Raw genomic sequence first — 20,958 nt, 5'->3', positions numbered from 1 at the left:
TAGCTATAAAACTAAACTGGTAAATATCATATGTAAAACAAAATCTTTCAGCGTACACTTTGACAACAAAACATTATGGCGTTCTGTGTGAAAGTCACTTCTTCTTAGCTGTGTTCATTAAGGTAATGTAAATCTAGCATGGCGGCATTAAGTCAATTCATTTTTCCTTATGTTATTTATATATATATATATGGAAGCGTTTCTGTACTGTAGAAAACACTATGCACATTGAATGCAGATGATATGAAATGTATTAAATCATGGATGTCCAAAGTGCGGGCCGGGGCCATTTGCTGCCCCTGGCTGTTTTTTTATTGGCCCGCAACATATTCAAAAAAAAAGAAAAAACAAGAATAAAGTGAAAATATTAAAATAAAAAGTAGTGAGTAATTTTATGAGAATAAGGTCGTAATCAGTCATCATTTGAGTAGCATAAAGTGGAAATATGAAACAAGGACGTTATTTTTTTATGTCGTAATATTATGAAAAACAAACAAAACGTTAAACAAAATTGCAATTTTGGGGGTGGGGGGGAATTATAATGTTACGAGAATAAAGTCAAAATATTACGGGAATAAAGTCATAATATTAAAAGAAGAAAATGAACAAGAAAATATTGAAAATAAAAACAACAAAAATGAAAAAAAAACTGCTGTAATTTTACTACTATAAAGTCAAAAATATTAAGAGAAAAAAATTGCAATTTTATGATAATAAATTCATAATGTTATGAGGAAAAATAATGTCATTTTTGTAGCATAGAGTTGAAATCTTAAAGAAATATAATTGTACTGTTATTTATTTAAAATTGTCATATTACGACAAACAAACAACAAAAAAAAGCCGTAACTTTTGGAAATTTAGGTTGCGGAAAAAGTTAGAATATTATGGGAATAAAATCATAATATTACGAAAAAAAAGATTATGTAAGAAGAAGATTGAAATATTTGGAAAAAATAATAAATAAAGAAAAAAAAGTCATAATTTTTGGAAAATTAGGATGGGCAAAAAGCTTGAATATTTATTATGGGAATAAAGTCATAATATGACGAGAAAAAAGATGACTTAAGAAGAAGATTGAAATATTTGGAAAAAATAAAGTCATTATTTTTGGAAAATTAGGATGGGAAAAACGTTAGAATATTTATTATAGGAATAAAGTCTAAATATTACGGGAATAAAGTCATAATATTACGAGACGAAAATGTACAAAGTTCATTTAAGAAGAAGGTTGAAATATTTTGAAAAAAAAATAAAAATACAGCAGAAAAAACCCTGCTGTAATTTTACCAGACTGAAGTCAAAATATGAACAGAAAAAAGTCATATTCTAACAAGAAAAAACAATTGCAATTTTATAAATATAAGCTTTAAATATTACAGGAATAAAGTCATAATATTCCGAGAAGAAAATTTATGAAGATTATTTTTTTTAAAAAACAACAGCCAAAAAATAATAAAATAAATTGCTTTTTCACCTAAATCAAAAATAGATTTTTTTCTTGAAATATATATAACTTCTCAGCATAAAATATCAAGGTTTATATCAAAATTGACATTGATGTCTAGAACTGCGTGATGATGCAGTTTGTAATTAGACATAGTGCATTTTTAATCTTCTAGAAAAAAAAAAACGTTTCCCTCTGGGAAGCTTTAATCTCTACCACATGCCTAAAATGGCTCAAACACAGATCAATTACCAAGTTACCTTCATTCCAGCACAAGTTTTCCAGCACTCCGCATACAAACCAAATGAAAGCAAGCATCTGGATGAGGATAAATGGCACAGTAGTAAAGTATAGTAGAGTACCGTTGAGTATGTCTGTAATTCAGTGCAAAAGAGACATGAGAAAGAGAGAGTGTTTGCATTTGTGTGCATGCGAGTGTGTAATTAAAAAAGTGTTTTTTTTTTTTTTACACACAGATTATCCCTCCATCCCAGCTGGTCAGAGTTGGATTTGACCACTCCGACAACCGGAGAGAGGAAATCTCTTTGAGGCTAAATCCAAATTGGCACCCTTGGTGAGGTTACTTTTTTTTTCAAATCAAAAATTGTGTGGGCGTGTAGGTAATTTAGACACAAGACGTAAACATAAGCATTTCAAATCATGGTTGCATTACTATCTTCCTTACTTAAGAGATGAAATACTGTACGCACACACAAACTGTTGCCCAACAGGACTGCAATGTATGTGTGGCGTTGGGTTGCATCTGATTTGCATAACTGGCCATGAACTCAGTGTTCGTGTGTATTTGAAAAGTGCAAAAGGTTCACCAAAGACCTCCGTGGCATTACACCGGCTGCTCGGAGCATGTGCCCGAATACAGTGCACCTTGCAGTAATGTCATGTCATGATGTTTGATTTGGACAAATCACCGGTCAAATCCAAATTTGTTTGAGTCCTTCTCACATCTAGGTGTGCACAAACTACAGTTAAAAATCTAAATTAAAAAAGGAGATATAAAAAGGTTATCGGTATCATATCAATCAGAAAGCTATTGGTATCCGTTTGAAAAACAAATATCACGCATCTCAAATTATGATACATTATTATAACGGGTTTGTGAACAATGGCGAGCAGATAGCACCCCAGATAGCAGATATCTAAAAAAAAAACAAAAGATAGCGCCAAATATTTATGTGGCGGTCTGAAAAATGTGGCACTATCTTTTGCTAAATTTAGATTTGGTGCTATCTGCTTGGAATTGTTCATAATAATGTATAACAATAATTATAACAAAACGACATAAAGCAGAAAAGCAAAAAACAAAAAGCAGATAGCGCCAAATGTCTTTGTGGCGGTCCGGGAACAAAACTATACAAAAGCAAAAAAACAAATAACAAAAAGCAGAAAAAAAATCTAAAATCCAAATCTAAATTTAAAAAAAGATAGTGTCAAATCTTTCTGCGGCGGTCTACCAGGGACCTGGTCGTTTTGTTACCAGACCGCCACAGAAAGATTTGGCACTATATTTTCTGAAATTTAAATTTGGCGCTATCTGCTTGCAGTTGTTCATAATAATGTATAATAATAATTAGAACAAAACCACAGAAAGCAGAAACGCAAACAACAAAGAGCAGATAGCGCCAAATCTTTGAAAAAAAGTTTGCGCCGAATCTCTCTGTGGCGGTGCTGGAACAAAACTAAAGAAAGTACAAAAACAAATAACAGAAAGATTTTTATTTTTTATTTTTTTTTATTTGGCGCTATATTTAAAAAAATAATGTAAATTTGGCGCTATTGCTCACTTTTTTTTAGATTTGGTGCTATCTCCTTTTTGTTATTTTTGTTTCTGCTTTCTGTTGTTTTGTTGTAATTCTTATTATACATTTTCATGAACAATTGCGAGCAGACAGAGCCAAATCTACATTTAAAAAAAGATAGCGCCAAATCTTACAGACCAGCAAATAATGATTTGGCGCTATCTTTTTTTTTGCGCCAAATCTAAAATAATAAATAAATAAATAAAATAGCGCCAAATCTTTTTGTGGCGGTCCACCAGTGACCTGGTAGTTTTGTTCCAGGACCACAGACCACAGAGAGATTTGGCGTTAACTTTTTTTTTTTACATTTAGATTTGGCGCTATCTGCTCACCATCGTTCACAAACACTGACACATCCTCCAGATGTAAATCCAGTTTGTTTGTTTTTTTTATCATTATTAGTACTTCCACATCTTCTGTTACTATTTTAGCCTATATGCATACTGCACATTGGTGTTTAACATACAGTATCTATTCCCTATAATAATCACAGATCCCTTTCCGCAATGGCACTGAGAGGCAATAGTACTACATTAGAAATTATATAATAAACTAATTCAAGCTTTAAAGGGCAATACACTCACACGGACCGAACGCCATGGATTCAGCAGAGGCTTGTGCACATCTGGCTTGTTTTTTTTTTGTTTTTGTTTTTTTGCTCTCAGGTTTGCCAGCCTCCTAATGAGGTCAAATACAATAACTGAGAAAATCGGAGGAGGAAAACAGCATTTTCATGTAAATTGTTTCCGCCATGGTCTGAGTTTAAAGAAATGTTTCACTCAGCTCCTTCCCCCGTAGTGAGAGCTGGAAAACTCACAAAAATGGAAAAGATATTTATTTTATTACATTTAGAGACAGTCAGGTTCTCAAGGAAAGTCTTTATATATATATATATATATATATATACATATATATATATACATATATATGTATATATATATATATATATATATATATATATATTTATATATATATTTATATGTATATATATATATATATATTTATAGAAAAGTGAACACAGTATATGTATTTCATTTCAGCTTCTCGTATGGCTGTCATGCATGTCTTTCTTTATAAATACATACAAATATACATTACAAAAATCATAAAAATGTGTTTTACATCTATACAACTGCTATGTTTTGGTGCATTAATTACAAAAATGTGCTCTTTTGCGCCTATATGCTCCTCCAAACCTGCATCCATCAGTCAAGTGACATGGTCTAAAGAGATTGAGAGAACCGTGCAGACAACAGCGACAATCAGGCACATCATTCAAGAATTATTAGTACGCACCGCTCTAATTTGCAATCGCACATGATCACAACCTTGCGATGTGCATTGCTAGAAAAAAATAAACATGAATTTGTGTTACATAAGCCATCAGTCACAGCATAAAGCGCTGACATTGACTTGAGGAATAGGCTCCCTGTGCAATGCTTATTCACACCCACATGAAAATTTGATTATTATTAATGACGTTTAGTTACACACCAGTTGTTCTGTTTGATTCTGAACGGTTGTGATTTTCACCGCAGTCAAAAACAAGCAACAGTTATTCACTTAAATTCGCTTCTCGTGCCAGATTGTGTTGCTCACTACTGTCCCTGCAGCTGTGCATGTTCATCTGCAATGTGTTTCTACGCATGAGCCCGCATTCCAAAGCAATACAAGATTTGTGTGTACTGTACACAGAAATTATGTAAAAAAAAAAAAAAAATACAGGTGGTCCTCAGTTTGCGACGTTCCTTTTTGTGATGTTCTGTGGTTACTATGAATGAAGTCAGAACTTAATTTTGGTCTGGAAGCAAGAGACTGGCTCGAGAACGGTCGAAGAATTGCTTCTTAGTTAACCTTCTGCACTTCATGATGTCTCCCAAGTGGCAGTGCGCCAAGGAAAAGGAAAGCCATCACCGTGGAGTAAAAGTGAACATCATAAAAGCTCAGAGAGATATTGGCTGCTTTTTTGGTCACGAGACACTCAGTTCATGAGACGAGACGATACATGAGATTGGGTCTATGAGAACGAGACGAGACAAGATTGAGACATTATGTTTAAGAAAAGTACACTAAAAAATGTTTTAAAAAAAATCTAAATATATTGCAATCTACTTATAGTGTATAATGTCTACTATGTTACACTCTTCTGCACTCTGTGTGTATGCTAGCGGCCTCGCCTGCACCCACCGTGACAAAAGGGCTCACACCGTTCATGCCGTTGTTCTACGGAACAAACGCGCTAAGGTGCTGGAAGCAATGCACAGAGTGAACTCTCTTCCTGCCTGTTTGGAGTCGGGAGACCAGGAGAGCAGACACGTGTGCACATGGCAATATATTGAGGCCGGCAAAATGATCCAGTTCATTTGAATTTAACGTGCGATTGATTAATTCATTATCGTCCCAGGCCGAGTGCCCACGGGACAGTTTTTTTCTGAACGAGAAGTCTTGTCACGTTTTAATCTCGTGAGATCTTGTGACACCCCTAGTAAACATTTCTCAACCTTTTCTGCAAGCGGGCCTTGCTCTTGAAATGATGCCTTTACTGATGTAATTGTAATTATATGTAAAAAAAAAAACGTTATTGTTTAGTTTTTTTCAATAAAAAAACAGCGGCATTGTGAAAACAAACTGGCCTTTAAAGGGTGAAGGATAAAGATTGAAGACTGAATGCTAATGAGTGCCAAAAGGGTTGTGGATTCTGTGCGGTGTTACAAGGAGATCTGAGAGGAGAAGAGGAGGTTATCCTTCCAGACTAGCCTGGGAGATTATTTTAAGGACAACCACCGGGATAAAAGTAAGGAGTTGTTCTCTTATTACACTCGTCCCTTGTTGATAGCGGTTAATTGGTTGCAGACCCGACCGCCATAAATGAATTTACGTGATTTAGAGTTCAATGTTAATAAATGGAATATTTTTGTAGTTAGAGGATAGAAAACCTGTTTATGACTTCCTAAATACGCGTTTTAACATTATTAGAGCCCTGTAGACATGAAGTAACACCCCTATAGTCACCTTGGCACTCCTTATTCATTGTTTACATCACATTGCACAACTCTTACGCTACTGCGACTCGAGACAGCCGTGAGCTCGCTCGCTAAGAAGCTAACCAGTTTGCCTCGAATGTATTTCTTTTAAACTTAAGAAGCCAAAAACCACTTCCACACACTTTTTTTTCCCACACTGTCATGTTGGACATGCCATGGCTGAACTTCATGACTTCATGCAGTGTTAAGGTAATGTCATGTAAGGTAATGTTTCAATGTTTTGTGTCATTACTGCCACCTAGTGACCAGAATACTACATATCACTTGTATTTCAGTATGTTTTGACTAATAATAGACCAATAATAGACCATAGTCTACCAGGAAACAACCATCATTTACTAATTCAGTCATTTCTGGCAATATTGTGAGTGACGGCTGTGTATGTCATTCATGTGTTCTGTGTACAGTGTGTACAGTGTCAAGTATAAGTTCAAACTTGACTAAAACTTGACTTATATCACAGTCTAGGATCGGAACGCCTTTGTAACCTGAGGACCACCTGCAGTCTGGTTTAACAATAACCCACACACGACAGCTGGGTCCTAAAGTCCACCTCTACCACTATTTTAAACAAATGATCACAACTTGTGTTATTATTTGTTTACACACATTCCACTCAAATTTCCGCTGTTTTTTGTTAAGCACATGCCTGAACAAATTTTTTAGCTAAAAAAAAAGAAAACAAATATATAAAATTATATAATTTTGGAGGGGCTTAGGAACATTTTTGTATGTAAACTCCTGCTCAAAATGTTAAGTCCAGTTGAAAAATTGCAATAATTTACATTTTGCACTGTTGGATCTTAAGGAGGTTCTACGTAGAGCTTCAAAATTCAAAAATATGAAAGGGGAGTCGCACAAAAAAAATTGTGAGCAAGCAATTTATTGCAAACGGGCATTAAAGTGAAACAGGCTGTTCATCAGCTGATCAAACGTTTAGGACCTATGGCCTTTAAAAGCCAAAATCTTGGCAAAAATGTGGATTGAATGTAATTTTCTGTCAAGTCGTCATCTGTCTGTCATGATCTCTTGATGGCAAAGGCAAAAAAGCTTTCTCTGTTTGAATGCGGTGGGATTGTTGAGCTGCATAAGCAAGGCCTCTCGCCATTGCTGCTGAGGTTGGACGCCGTAAGACAGTCATTTGAAACTTCTTCAAACATCCTGAGGGTTACTGAAAAGAAAAGTCAAGTGGTCGACCCCCACAAAAATGTCACCGGCCCGGTAACCTTGACGGTCCTGATGGCTTCCAACCCACATTGAGGATCCCACCTGAGATGTTCTCCACGCTGCACAGCGGAGAGGGCGCCATCATGATCCTGGATGGAACAATGGAGCTTCGGGTTGTGCAGGGGCGTCAAACGGCATCTGGCTATGTGAAGATGTTGCAGGGGGCATTTTGACCAATTTCTGAGGTGATTAACAAGAATGGTGCAGCTACTCAGTCCTTTTTGGAACATTTTATTTATATTTTAGGGGGGTTTCAGGTATTTTTTAGCTAAAACCTTTGATCAGCTGATGAACAGCCTATTTCACTTTTATGCTTGTTTGCAATAAATTGCTTACTCAATTTTTTTTGTCACTCTCATTTCTTCTTTTAGCTTTTTGAAGCTCCTTGAGTTCCAACAATGCAAAATGTAAATTCTTGCAATTTATCAACTGGTCTTAACATTTTGATCAGGAGTGTGTGTCTATGAACGGGCCCTGCAGTATGACGCACTGCAGTTCTGCATTGTCTCTTGTATTAGCGTTGTACTGACTTTGAATTGTGTTCATTTTTAAGCTGATGCAAAGCCCTCCTCATCAGCACGGGTGCTGCATTTGTGCGTGTATGCATTTTTTTTATTTAAAAAGCTAAATCTCTTTGACCATGACTTGCTTTAAGCATATAAAGAGAAACAAACACACTCCACGCAATCTCAAAGGAAGGTTTCCTCGTAGTTTTCATGAGGATCCCCGAGTTCAGAGTCTCTGGATATCAACCTAATGAACTCTGAGAGGTCATTGGCTGCCCTGGTCACACTGTCATAAGAAGGTGGTGAGGACATTAGCGTGGCCTCTGCTGTCTCCAGAAATTCTTCCCCCACAGGCCCGTAGTGATGTATCATGGATGCTATGAGCCCCTCCGTCTCCGGTGCGTTCTCCACATCCACGACAGTCTCATAGTTGATTTGCCTGTAAAGGTAGGAGGCCTGCTTCATCTGCCGGCGGACCAGGTGCCTCCTGTAACACCTCTGAATGATGACAGCCGACACCTCCTCCAGCTTGTGTCGCAGCGTGGACGTGATGGGCTCATGGGAAATCTTGGAGGGGTTGGTCGTCATGAACTTCTCCTCCATTTGCTGCTTGAGGGCGTCCATCTCACCCGACTCGCCCAGGACCCGCTTCGTGAAGGCAAACAAGATATCCAGGCAGTGGATTCTGTCTCCGCTGACCATGGGGAGGTCCATGGAGATCAGTTTGATCTTGTTGGGCTTGGCTATGCGCAGAGGCTCCGACAGGGTGTCAGCAAAGTTCGACAGCATGGAGAACTCGATGAACTGCGTGGCCTCGGAATCAAACTTCTCCCAAACCTCGTAAAACATCTCAAAGTCATCCTCGCTCAGTGGATCTGTACTCTCCTCCGTGGCGACGCTGAAGTTCTCCAGAATGATGGCTATGTACATGTTGACCACGATGAGGAACGAGATGATTATGTAGCTTACAAAGAAAGCGATGCCCACGGAGGGGCTGCCACAGTTGCCTCGAGTGTTTGTGCCAGTGTTGATGAAATTTATGTCACACTCGTCTGGGGAGCTGGACATTATTGGACTCAAGAGGTTGTCCCAGCCTGCTGAGGTACTGATCTGGAAAAGGCAGATCATACTATTCCCGAAGGTCTCAAAGTTAAACATGTCATCAATCCCGTCTTGTTTTTTCACGTAGGCAAAGTTTGCCATGCCAAAGATAGCGTAGATGAACATGACGAGGAAAAGCAAGAGGCCGATGTTGAAGAGTGCTGGCATGGACATCATTAAGGCAAACAGTAAAGTCCTTATTCCTTTGGCTGCACGTATAAGTCGAAGCACACGTCCTATCCTTGCCAGGCGGATGACTCGAAACAGGGTTGGAGATACAAAATACTTTTCAATGATGTCAGCAAGAACGATCCCTGAAACGAGAGGTGGCCGTACAGGAAGGTTTGTCTCCAATGCAACATGCTCGTGTTTTTTGACATCACGTCTACCTACCCACAATGGAGAGGATGATCACAACAAAGTCAAAGATGTTCCACGCAACTGTGAAGAAGTAACAGCGGAGGGCAAAGATCTTGATGAGGCATTCGGTTGTGAAGATGACGATGAAGACCAGGTTGATCTTGTTGAGGATGGACTCCATGCGCTCCGACTGCTCGTCCGTCTCCACCATCATCGTCAGCATGTTGACTATGATCAGCATCATGATGATGATGTCAAAGGCTTGCTTGGACACCAGGTCGAAGAAGAAGGATTGGAGAATGTTCTAGGGTGCAGAGATAATCGTGCTCAGCTTTTATTGACACCGGCAGAGAAGTATTATTCAACAGAACTCTGTGTTTAGTATTGTGGTTATATGGTAGTTGGCATACACATTCAATTCCTCCTTTATTGTGCGGAATTAGCTCCAGACCCCATCTTGATAAGAGAATTTCTACAAAGTAGGATTCCTTATTTATAAATGGAACATTTGTGTAGTTAGACGAGAGAAAACCTTCTAAACGACACTCTAAATACGTTTTTTAACATTATTAGAGCCCTCTAGACATGAAATAACACCCCTGTGGTCAACTTTACACACGTATTGCCCAATATAGTAGACGTGAGGGGTGACTAGGGCTGACAAGATTAAAGCGTGCCAAGATTTCCCGTTTGGATAAGAGTCGAAACAATGCCAACTTCTCTTTCAATGCCAACTTCCTGGTTTTCACTTTCAATAAAGATTGAACATCTGCTACAACTTAACAACTATTTTTCTAATGCACCTTCTAGTCAGGACAAGGTGATCATGTTGTGTGTGTCCCCACCGCCTAGACGCACAAACATTGAGGTAAATGTCATAAATGTTTGCACAATACACCTTTCAACCAAATATTGTATAAAGCGGCCCTCCTTGCATTCCACGGTGGCTTTAGTTAGATGAACTCTTTTACTATGTTAAAATAATATAATAATAATAGCTCAACATTTCACCACTTATCATAATCTGGATGTTGTATTATGTATGTATATTATGTAAAACGTGAGGACACTGAAGGTGTTTAGTGAACTAGCACCACAGGGAGCCATTTTAGGTTCCCTAAACGTTTCCAAAACGTTACGAAAACTTTGCATTTTTGCTGCAGAACCGATTTTTTGTTTGGTTTTAAGCATATGTTGGTTGCCCCTTGGTTGCAGTGGAAAGTTTTTGTTACGTTTTTTTGAACATTGCGTGGTGGTTACATGGTTGGTTCCCCTAACAGATGGATGGATGTTGGTTTTTTTGGGTACCAGCTGGTCGCCCCATCCTTCTGCAGCCTCATCAGCATGATGTTAAAATGTAGATGTTCCAGGGACGCAAGACAAAATGGGCAACAGGGATTTTTTTTTTTTAGCGTTCCCAGGTGGAATCGTGTAGCTTTAAAATTAACTTTATACTTTGTTAGGCTGCAATAATGGCGGCAGCCAGCAGAGGCCGCTCTATTCCTCGTTTGTCAAAGCCTTGAAGCCTGGTCATGTGCTCCTGGCCCCTCCCCTTGAATACGGCCGCAACAAGAAAAAAATATAATTGTAAGCCAAAACCAGGAAGTTGACATTGAAAAAGCGACCCTGAAAATATAAAATCGCTTCTAAAAAACGATGGTCATGAAGGGTAACTCTGGCATAATATAAAACATTGGTTTATTTGTATATTCAATTTAATCTTTTTTAGCTAAAATGTATTTTATTGCATACCTATTCTTTTGAGTACATGTACACCAGTTTGTGAATCACTCCACATGTTGTTAAATTGTCCATCAAAACTCTGTAAAAGCATACACATCTTATATCTTATACTGAAAAATGACTAGAACAGGGATGCCCAAACTTTCTACACCACGGGTCACATACTGGAAAATGAAACTTAGATTTTTTTGTAAACAATGCTGTGGAAAAGAATATTATTAGTATGATTTTTTTTTAGTATTTTTTTTCTATCTCTCTCTTTTTTTTTTAAATTTCCAAATATTTAAACTTTCTTTTTCTTTGTAAATGTTTTAATGTAATATTATGACTTTATTCCCATAATATTAGAACTTTTCCCAATCTAATATTGTTTAAAAAAACTTTTAAAAAAATTATATGTAATTCTTATTGTAATATAATAATTTAATTATAATTATTTCTTTAATAGTCAAATTCTTTGCTACTAAAATTACATTACTTTTCCTCATAATATTTCCAACAATATTCCTGGAAAATTGTGACGTTTTTTCTGGTTAGAATCAGACTTTTTTCTGTTAATATTTTTAATTTTTCTTTTGACTTTATAAAATTACAGCTGTTTTTTCCATTTCAGTTTTTTTTTTCCAACTATTTAAACTTTCTTCTTGTCCATTTTTATCCTGTAATTATGACTTTATTCCCATAATATTTACATTTTATCCCTGTAACAACTAATTTTCCAAATTACAACTTTAGTTATTGTTTTGTTTTTTGTCATAATACTATCACTTAAAAAATGTCTTTTTTCTTAATATTTCAACATCATGCCACTAAAATGACATTATTTTTTGTTCCTATTACAGTAACTTATTCAATACCAAAGACATAGTTATACATTTTTACAAACCCAAACGCCCCATCCCAACAACATATTTGTATATCTTTTTTGCGCGAGAGGCTAAAGGAGGTGTTGATGCAACTCCTCACCAATGGATTAGGCTTGAGAACAATTTTAATTCCATATTCCTTGTTAAATTCTATTTTTTGAATGTGCTGCAGGCCGATGACTAAACAGCCGCTGGCTGCAAATGGCCCCCGGGCCACACTTTGGACACCCCTGCTCTGGCAGGAACATTAAAATTCAACACAAACAAAGAAAGAACATGTTAAAAAGTGACTGGTTACCGCAGGTCTTGGTATCGGCTTTTGAGGCTTTTTACTTCCTAGCTTCTTCATGGCGTTGTAATATTTCTTCTGCTCTTCAGTCATGAAAATATCCTGTCCACCTAAGTATAATCAAAAATACCTGACATTATTTTGCAGAACCTTGAACATTTAAAATAATAAATATACAGTAGTACCTCTAAATATGAATACTCATATTTACTCATATAAGTTGTTCAATCAAAAATATGCCACAAAAGTCACACGAAAGCACAGAGTTTGAATCGCAGTTGTGCATGACGTCACTTTGTGTTTCTGTTCTTCTCTTTGGTTTCTTTTGGTGTAGTAATGCAGCATGTGCGTCTCTATCCTGGTTGCTCAGTGCACTATGGCTAAGCCAATAATGGTAAAAGGTTTACTTGTGTCCCAAAACAGATTGTGGTGGACCTTAGAGGTTCTACTGTACAGTACTTCCAAACCAGACAATTAGTGTAATTTCTGGACTACTATATACTGTAAGCTGCACCCACTAAATTTAAAGAGAAAGAAAGATTTGTGCACATATACTGTAGGCCACACCGGTCTATAAGCCACAGATGCAATATGGGATATTTAGTAGATAGAAAGATGTTACACAGAAAGATTTTTTAAACTTTTTTCAACAGTGCGAGTAACACAGCTAGTTAAACAGTAGCCTCCTCCTAAGAACTAAAACCACTAAAGTCGTCTTCTTTACTGTCAGAATTGAACAGCTGCAAAATTACTTTTGTCATACACGTCGTAAGTCTCTCTCTCTCTTTTTCTCGGTGTCGCTCTCGGTGTCACCTTCGTCTCCAATTAGCCCTTTAGCTTGAACTGTCCAATTCATCACGCAGTAGTCCAGCCTTTCAAAACCCATTGATTGAGGATTTTTTGACACACTATAAAGAAAGACACGTTGCAATCCTACCTCCACTCGATGTTCCCTGCGTCACTTGTTAGCTACGATGAAGAGTTCAACATCTACCGCGGTCCAAGCAGTCCAAACAGAAGCAGTAGTAATTCTACACTTGATCAAATTTACTTAAGATTTGTCAGATCAAAACACGATCGCTGCATAAGACTTCAAAACGTGATATTAGCGTCCACTTCACTCGTCCAATTCACTACTTCCTGCACTCCGAGCATCATGGAACTGTAGTTCTTTCAGCCATGAATTCTCCGCATCACTGTATAAGCCGCAAGGTTCAACGCGTGAGAAAAAAGTAGTGGCTTATACACTGGAAATGAGGGAAGCTTAGTTTAACACCAGCCCACCGGAGCATAGTAATGAATAAAATATGCGATTTGTGACAATTATTTTCAAACACCCCGTGAATCACATTTATACTCATCTTTCTTTTCTGCTGATTGAAATTGTCAATAATGACTCCGATGAAGAGGTTGAGGGTGAAGAAGGAGCCGAAGATGATGAAGACAACAAAGTAAAGGTACATGTAGAGGTTGATTTCTCTGATGGGTTGCTCCTCCACCTGAGAACCACAAATAAAATGGGTCAAATGGTTGCTGCACCGTGTTCATGATGTCGACTGTGGAGGTCCAACGACATACTTACTCCTCTTGAATCAACAGCTGCGTGCATTATTTCCATCCAGCCTTTAAATGTTGCCTGTAATACAACATCATTAAGAGTTGAGCCCGGAGAATGCCACATAATGACAACATCACGGAAGCAGAAGAAACCTACCACTTGTAGAAGGGAAAGGTAGCCCAGTCCCACGTTGTCAAAGTTGACCTTCACCTTTGTCCAGTAGTACTGGGTGTCATTCATGGCCAGACAGTCTGATTTGTTGTTGACGACTAAGAAACTGTGGATGAAGCCCGTTCTGTTCACGCACTTCCCGAACTTGCCCGCAAACAGGTTGACTCCCATGATGCTGAAGATGAGCCAGAAGATGAGACACACCAGGAGCACATTCATGATGGAGGGGATGGCTCCAATGAGAGCGTTCACTACCACCTGGTGAATGACGCAGGGAAAATAGTAAGATACAGATACAGGAAGTTGTTCTGTTTATTTCTATTGTACAAGGTGGCAGGCATGAATAGATGGTGGGAGGAGCAATCCTCTCATCGAGAAGTTCAGGGAGTTCCGCAATGACCGCCACCTATTCACCACTTTCATAACGGACGACCGAGCTACGCTGTGGAAGATCCTTCATCCTCATCGTCCCACCAAAGCTGATCACATGATGGCGCTGAGAGCTGTGTCTGTGTTACTGTAACCCGCCCGTTTCAGCCAGCCCTGCGCTGGGCTCAAAGAACAGGACCTTCGGAATGTGAGTCGAGAGAGCTGATCGTGGGGCCAAAAGCCCGGACTGTCGACCCAGCGTTCAGCGCAGCTCTTAAGGCAGAGGGAGTGAGGTTTTACCAACATACACCTGCGCAGCCACACTGGGTGTCATCCCTTACACTCACCCCTCAAAACTCAAACCCATCCGGGTCACGGCACCAATGTAAACCGCCTGTTTCAGCCAACCCCATGCTGGGATCAAACACAAGACCTTTGGAATGGGAGTCGAGAGAGCTGATCGTGGGGCCAAAAGCCCGGACTGTCGACCCAGTGTTCAGCGCAGCCAAGTGCTATGTGGCTGCACCAGACTTGCTCAACTGTATCTCATGACGACAGTGTCCGCCCACTTCTGTGCAGTCAAAATCGGCATGATCTTGTTCTCATGCATGTTAGCGGCAGTCCTGATCCCTATTGACTTTAGTTCCAAGTCCATCAAGTTCGTCTCCTTGCTTGTTTACCTGGGCTCTGAGGTCACCAACGCTTGCTACATCCTGAACAGATGGCGAGAACTGGCTTCTGCATGAAAAGCCTCTGTGGGCCGCAACGGAGACGCTGTGAGATCTCCCGTCGCACCAATGTTTCGTTCGTTTTGTTCACCAATTATGTTGGTTAAAAGGACAAGAAGGTTTTAACGTTTTTAATACTTTCAATATGCAGAATAAATAATAAGAAAGATACAAAGTTGGACGGTGGTGTGGGGGGGGAATGTCCAGTTCGGCCCACAACCTAAAGCATGCTTTGACTTTTGGCCCCCTGTGCTACTGACTTTGACACCCCTGATGTTGACCTTAGATGCAGAGAAAATGATGTTTATGTTGGATATGTCTTCTTCTAGTGAGCCTCTCAGGTCCAGGGGTTTAAGAAGTTAAGTTGTTAATAAATGGCAGGAGGAACGAGCACATTCGATGACTATTCTATTGGTTTCGTTCTCACCCGCATGCCCTCAAATCTGGACAGCGCTCTGAGAGGCCGCAAAGCGCGGAGGGTCCTCAGGGACTTGATTGCAGCAAAGTCGGAATATCCCAGAGAGTTTGCCACCAGACTTATCAGAGACACCTAGAATGGAAATTGAAAGACATTTGCACTGTGAGGCTCATAAAGTGAAGGCCACTGGAGAAAGTACTCATTTCCTTAGAGGTCTCAGTCAAAGACATGTATATCGGGATTAAGCAATTACTAGCAACATCATAGAAAAACATGACAAGAACAAGAATTTAAATTTGCTATGAATTGGGACATTCCACAGTTAGGAAAACAAGTTTAGATTTGGTTTGGTTGTTTATAATCTTTTAGAACTTTTAGACTTCCACTCTATTCTACATCCAAAACAGACAAAACAAAACAAAATGACATTCCGCTGTCGAATGACCCTTGGGTGAAAGCTGTCAATGGAAATGGAAGGATGCCAATGACACACTCATGACAAAACACAGACAAGTATGCACACATGCACACCATGTGTCCATGCATGCATACTCAGCTATATATGCATATGACATATGTATATATATCAAATAGAGTGAGTTTTATAAAGAAGGTTTAAAAAAATCTGCCAAATTTTGTCACAAATTCCAGCCAATCGGTCCTGTAAAATAATTTTGCAGTCCCAATAGTGTGAATTTCTTTATAAAAGTCTATTTACAGATGTGTTGGGCCAACATATCTAAAGAAGATACTCCAAGTTAACTGGCTAAACAACGCAAAGGGAGTCTTTGACTGCAAAAATAACAACATCAAAGAACAAATTGAAGGACATTTTCAACTTTTTAGAGAGCAAAAGGGGAAGTTTGCAAAGATTCAAATCAGACACGTTACAGAAACAGTCATTGTGCAATCTCAACACTAATAATGTTTACCAGGATTAATAATATGAACTGATTAGGTTAGATCTTCTGTAGATAAACCTTAAAGCATGTGGCACTGCATTTGTTCTTGATATAAAAACCAAAGTCTTTAAGCGTCGTCCAATGCTCATAAGAGGCATTACACAGAAGAGCCCGATGCAAGACAGTGGCTTTTGATATCACAACAAATTGTGAAGAAGAAACACATTTGTGATGCGAATGCAGGTTTCATTCCCAGAGCTCATACTCACCTGGGACCTGCTATCTACAACTTACCCTAACAATAGAGCGGTCTGTAGCAATCTGTGTAACAGCAGGTGAAATCAGAGGAAGTCAAGTCAGGCCACGGGCTGCACGCCTCGGGCAATTTGGCTGGCTACATGCTTTCTTTCTTTCTTTCTTTCTTTCTTTCTTTCTTTCTTTCCTTCTTTCTTTCTTTTTAAACCCACAGTGCACACAGAGATGACGTCTCAAATTAATGCAGCACATTTGGAGCAATATTCCAATTTCTGGCCAAATTCTGCGAGAAGAGCAAACACTGTAAAACTGCAGAAATCCATTTTGGCCTGAGAGACCCTGAAAATAAGTCACTAAACCAACTAATTTGTTCAGGGGGCCACATTTTCAGAAAACTATGTACCAGGGGCCGAAATTTTCCTTTGTTTACAACACATTGACTTTACACTTTCGCTTCAGCAAATGGCTTTTTATAGTCGTACAGTGGTGTGAAAAAGTGTTTGCCCCCTTCCTGATTTATTGTTTTTTTGCATGTTTGTCATACTTAAATATTTCAGATCATCAAACTAATTTAAATATTAGTCAATGACAACACAACTGAACACAAAATGTAGTTTTTAAATGAAACCTTTTATTATTAAGGGAGAAAATAAATGCAAACGTACATGGCCCTGTGTGAAAAAATGATTGCAATGATTGAAATGATTGAAAAACATCTTGATGATCCCCAATACCTTTTGGAAAATACTCTGTGGTCTGACGAGACAAACGTGGAACTTTTTGGAGGATGTGCGTCCCATTACATCTGGCGTAAAAGTAACTCCGCATTTCAGAAAAAGAAGATCATACCGACAATAAAATATGGTGGTGGTAGTGTGATGGGCTGTGGCTGTTTTGCTGCTTCAGGAATTTGGAGTGGCCTAGTCAAAGTCCTGACCTGAATCCTATTGAGATGCTGTGGCATGGCCTTAAAAAGGTGATCTGTGCTAAAAAACCCTCCAATGTGTCTGAATTACAACAATTCTGCAAAGATGAGTGGGCCAAAATTCCTCCCCAGCGCTGTAAGAGACTCATTGCAAGTTATCACAAACGCTTGATTGCAGTTGTTGTTGCTAAGGGTGGCCCAACCAGTTATAAGGTTTAGGGGGCAATCACTTTTTCACACAGGACCATGTAGGTTTGGATTTTCTTTCTCCCTTAATAAGAAAAAGTTTAATTTAAAAACTGCATTTTGTGTTCAGCTGTGTTGTCATTGACTAATATTTTAACTTGTTTGACGGTCTGTATATACCACTGTATTTAAAGTCAGAAAATCATAAATCAAAACAGATGCACTATGGTGATGTGAGTCAAAGATCCTCTTTGACGGGAGATCTGCTGTTTTTAAGGACCCACAGCAAAAATGCTTGTCAAAGATCCTCTATAAAACAGGAATGCTCTGCTGTTCTTAAGTACCTCCTGCAAAAAAGATCCTCACTATGACAGAAGTGCTCTGCTGTTTTTAAAGACTGGCCAGCAAAAACATCAGTCAAAGATCCTCTAAATGACAGGAGCACGCTGCTATTTATAAGGACACACGGCAAAAAAGCTTGTCAAAGATCCTCTAAAACAGTGGTCCCCAACCTTTTTTGACCCACGGACTGGCTTGTATTCCCACATCCCCCATCTCCTGTGGACCAGGGGAGAATTTGTACATTATAGCGATCTAATTTATCTTATTTATTACGTATTGTGTAAAACTAAGACATGAACAACATCAAATTAGAAGCACAAAATGAATGCAGACCCACCATCCACCAGTACAAGCCTGGAGTTTGTTTTTCAGAGAGATTATTACGTCGCTGTTTGACGTGTGTCGTGAAAGGCAGGATGCTAGCATGAATGAACTTGGGACAAATGTGCACATTAGCACTCAATAAGTCATCAAAACTCACCTTTATGCATTCCCACATAGTATCAACATTTGAGATCAAATACAGTATGAGGTGTCTGTGTAGGCTCTCAGTCGTACAGGAGTTGTCCATCGAGGAAAAGGCTTCTTGAGACGTCATCTGTACTTGAAGTACAGATGACGTCTCAAGAAGCCTTTTCCTCGATACAGTATGAGGTGAAAGAAAACTGTAAAAATACAGTATAGTAGTCTATCTGTGCGGCATGAGAGAAAGTTAGCACACGCATGATGGTGCGTTCAGGGACCGTCGAACAAAGTGGGACGGGTCGCCGCTTGCAACAAACAACATATAAATGCCAGAACTATGGGATTTGTAACTGTATATTATTTTTTAAATAAAATAATGGCCCTTATTTCCGAAATTGATATGCATTCACATAAAAATTGATGTAGTTATTTACAAGTGTATATTTTTTTTATTTATTATTGCACCTGAAAGCTTCCCATGGTCCGGTTCGGCCCCGCGGCCCAGTGGTTGGGGGCCCCTGCTCTAAAAGACAGGATTGATCTGCTGTTTTTAAGGACCTACTGCAAGGACCTACCGAAATTGATATGCATTCACATAAAAATTGATGTAGTTATTTACAAGTGTATTTTTTTTTTTATTTATCATTGCATCTGAAAGCTTCCCATGGTCCGGTTCGGCCCCGCGGCCCAGTGGTTGGGGACCCCTGTTCTAAAAGACAGGATTGCTCTGCTGTTTTTAAGGACCTACTGCAAAAACACCAGTCAAAGATCCTTTATATAGCAGGAGTACTCTGCTGTTTTTAAGGTCCTACTGCAAAAATGCCAATCAGATACCTTCTATAGTGTATGACAAGAGCGCTCTGCTGGTTTTAGGAATCTGCTGCAAAAAATGTTCTTAGCAAAGTAGCTGAACAGGACTGCAATAAACAGCATTCTTTGCGTACTTACATCCACAATGAGAAAGTCAAGCCAGCACCAGTAGTTAGTGAAATACTTCTTGAAGCCATACGCAATCCATTTGAGGAACATCTCCAGGACAAAGATGTAGGAGAAGACTTTGTCTGAATACTCCAACATGACTTTTATGACTTTTCTCTTCTCAATGTAGATATCCTCGAACGCCTGCAGGAGAGAGACAGCCATGTGACGACCTGCAAAAGGTCCAATGTCAAGCAATATCCTACTTTTTGGCTGAATGAAAATGATAGAATATTCGAAGCAGCTATCAGGACGATGCAAACACGACAACTAGATGAACATAATGGATACCGCTGGACACCAACGGTCCCTCTAAGCTGCGCGCGTGCACAATCGCGCACTGATCTTGTGTTCTCAGTGCACAGCAACAAAATAAAATCCAACCTGAACTGTAAATAAAATAAACACCTCACAATTTATTCTCTACCATTTTGCAATGCAAAACCGTGGGTGACAGGCGACGACAAGCGGTAACAGCACATGACGAACACTGTCCAGCCGTATTTACATACGCAGCCAATCAATTCATTGCCAATTCATGCTGCTGTTTAGCACAGGTTATAGCGTATAGCTACTGGTGCAGCGGGTCACTGACATGCTTAAATACGTTATGTATCGTTTGTAATTATGTTCGACATTGTTTGTTTTTTGAAAGCCAACAGTAAATTCTCAAAAATGACATTTGTATGACGAACTCGTCACAGCAAGGCATCATTTCGGAGCGGAGTAACACCTCTCAGCTACACAAACATAGCGGTGTACGAGACAGAGGATGTTTACAGTGATTATGGCGAAGATTTGAGTGTTGTGTCAATAGTTTTCGAAGAGAAACAAAGGGAGAAACATTTGGAAATGAAATAGAGAACTTGCAGAAACTGGACTTAAGCCTTATTGTTTTAAATCTGCTTCTTAATGAGCGTAAAGGGGGCTTTACAGCCTGATTTATTTTACATTTTGTCGCCGTCGCAGCTGCCGCCCCCATGCCCCACAGCAAACATAGATACCGCTGTGAAAATATGTTTTTATAACATGTACAATATAATGCTTTCCAGCCTTGTCGCTATCATGGAATAGTCTTTAGAAGCCATTATGCCAACAAGACATGATTTACTCTATTCTGTAGCAACTTTACCGTCGTTCTTCTTGCCTTTTTTATAGCATCCTTTTTCAAAATGTGTTTATACTGTACTTTCAAGCCAAATGCTTCTTGTAAAGGTGTTCCTTCATAGCAGTCATCTGTGAAATGATCACTGCAAAGAAC

General features: G+C 38.9%; 1 protein-coding gene across 1 annotated transcript in view; it reads right to left on the bottom strand.

Annotated features, from left to right (window-relative positions):
* Positions 1 to 4,256: 4,256 nt before the first annotated feature.
* The window catches only part of LOC129172048 (sodium channel protein type 4 subunit alpha-like), a 67,758-nt gene continuing 51,056 nt past the window's right edge, over positions 4,257 to 20,958 (bottom strand). The window contains exons 20-27 of the mRNA XM_054761388.1: positions 19,668 to 19,841; positions 15,654 to 15,776; positions 14,115 to 14,387; positions 13,983 to 14,036; positions 13,758 to 13,899; positions 12,410 to 12,510; positions 9,536 to 9,806; positions 4,257 to 9,456 (exon numbers count right to left, since the gene is read on the bottom strand). Of these exons, the coding sequence (XP_054617363.1) occupies positions 8,225 to 9,456; positions 9,536 to 9,806; positions 12,410 to 12,510; positions 13,758 to 13,899; positions 13,983 to 14,036; positions 14,115 to 14,387; positions 15,654 to 15,776; positions 19,668 to 19,841 (2,370 nt within the window). The 3' untranslated portion in view covers positions 4,257 to 8,224. The remainder of the gene's footprint in view (positions 9,457 to 9,535; positions 9,807 to 12,409; positions 12,511 to 13,757; positions 13,900 to 13,982; positions 14,037 to 14,114; positions 14,388 to 15,653; positions 15,777 to 19,667; positions 19,842 to 20,958) is intronic.

This window comes from Dunckerocampus dactyliophorus, chromosome 2 (genome assembly GCF_027744805.1).
Source record: "Dunckerocampus dactyliophorus isolate RoL2022-P2 chromosome 2, RoL_Ddac_1.1, whole genome shotgun sequence".
In the NCBI taxonomy this organism is placed as follows: Eukaryota; Metazoa; Chordata; class Actinopteri; order Syngnathiformes; family Syngnathidae; genus Dunckerocampus; species Dunckerocampus dactyliophorus.
Note: the sequence above shows the minus strand (reverse complement) of the source record. Positions and strands in the feature narration are given on the sequence as shown.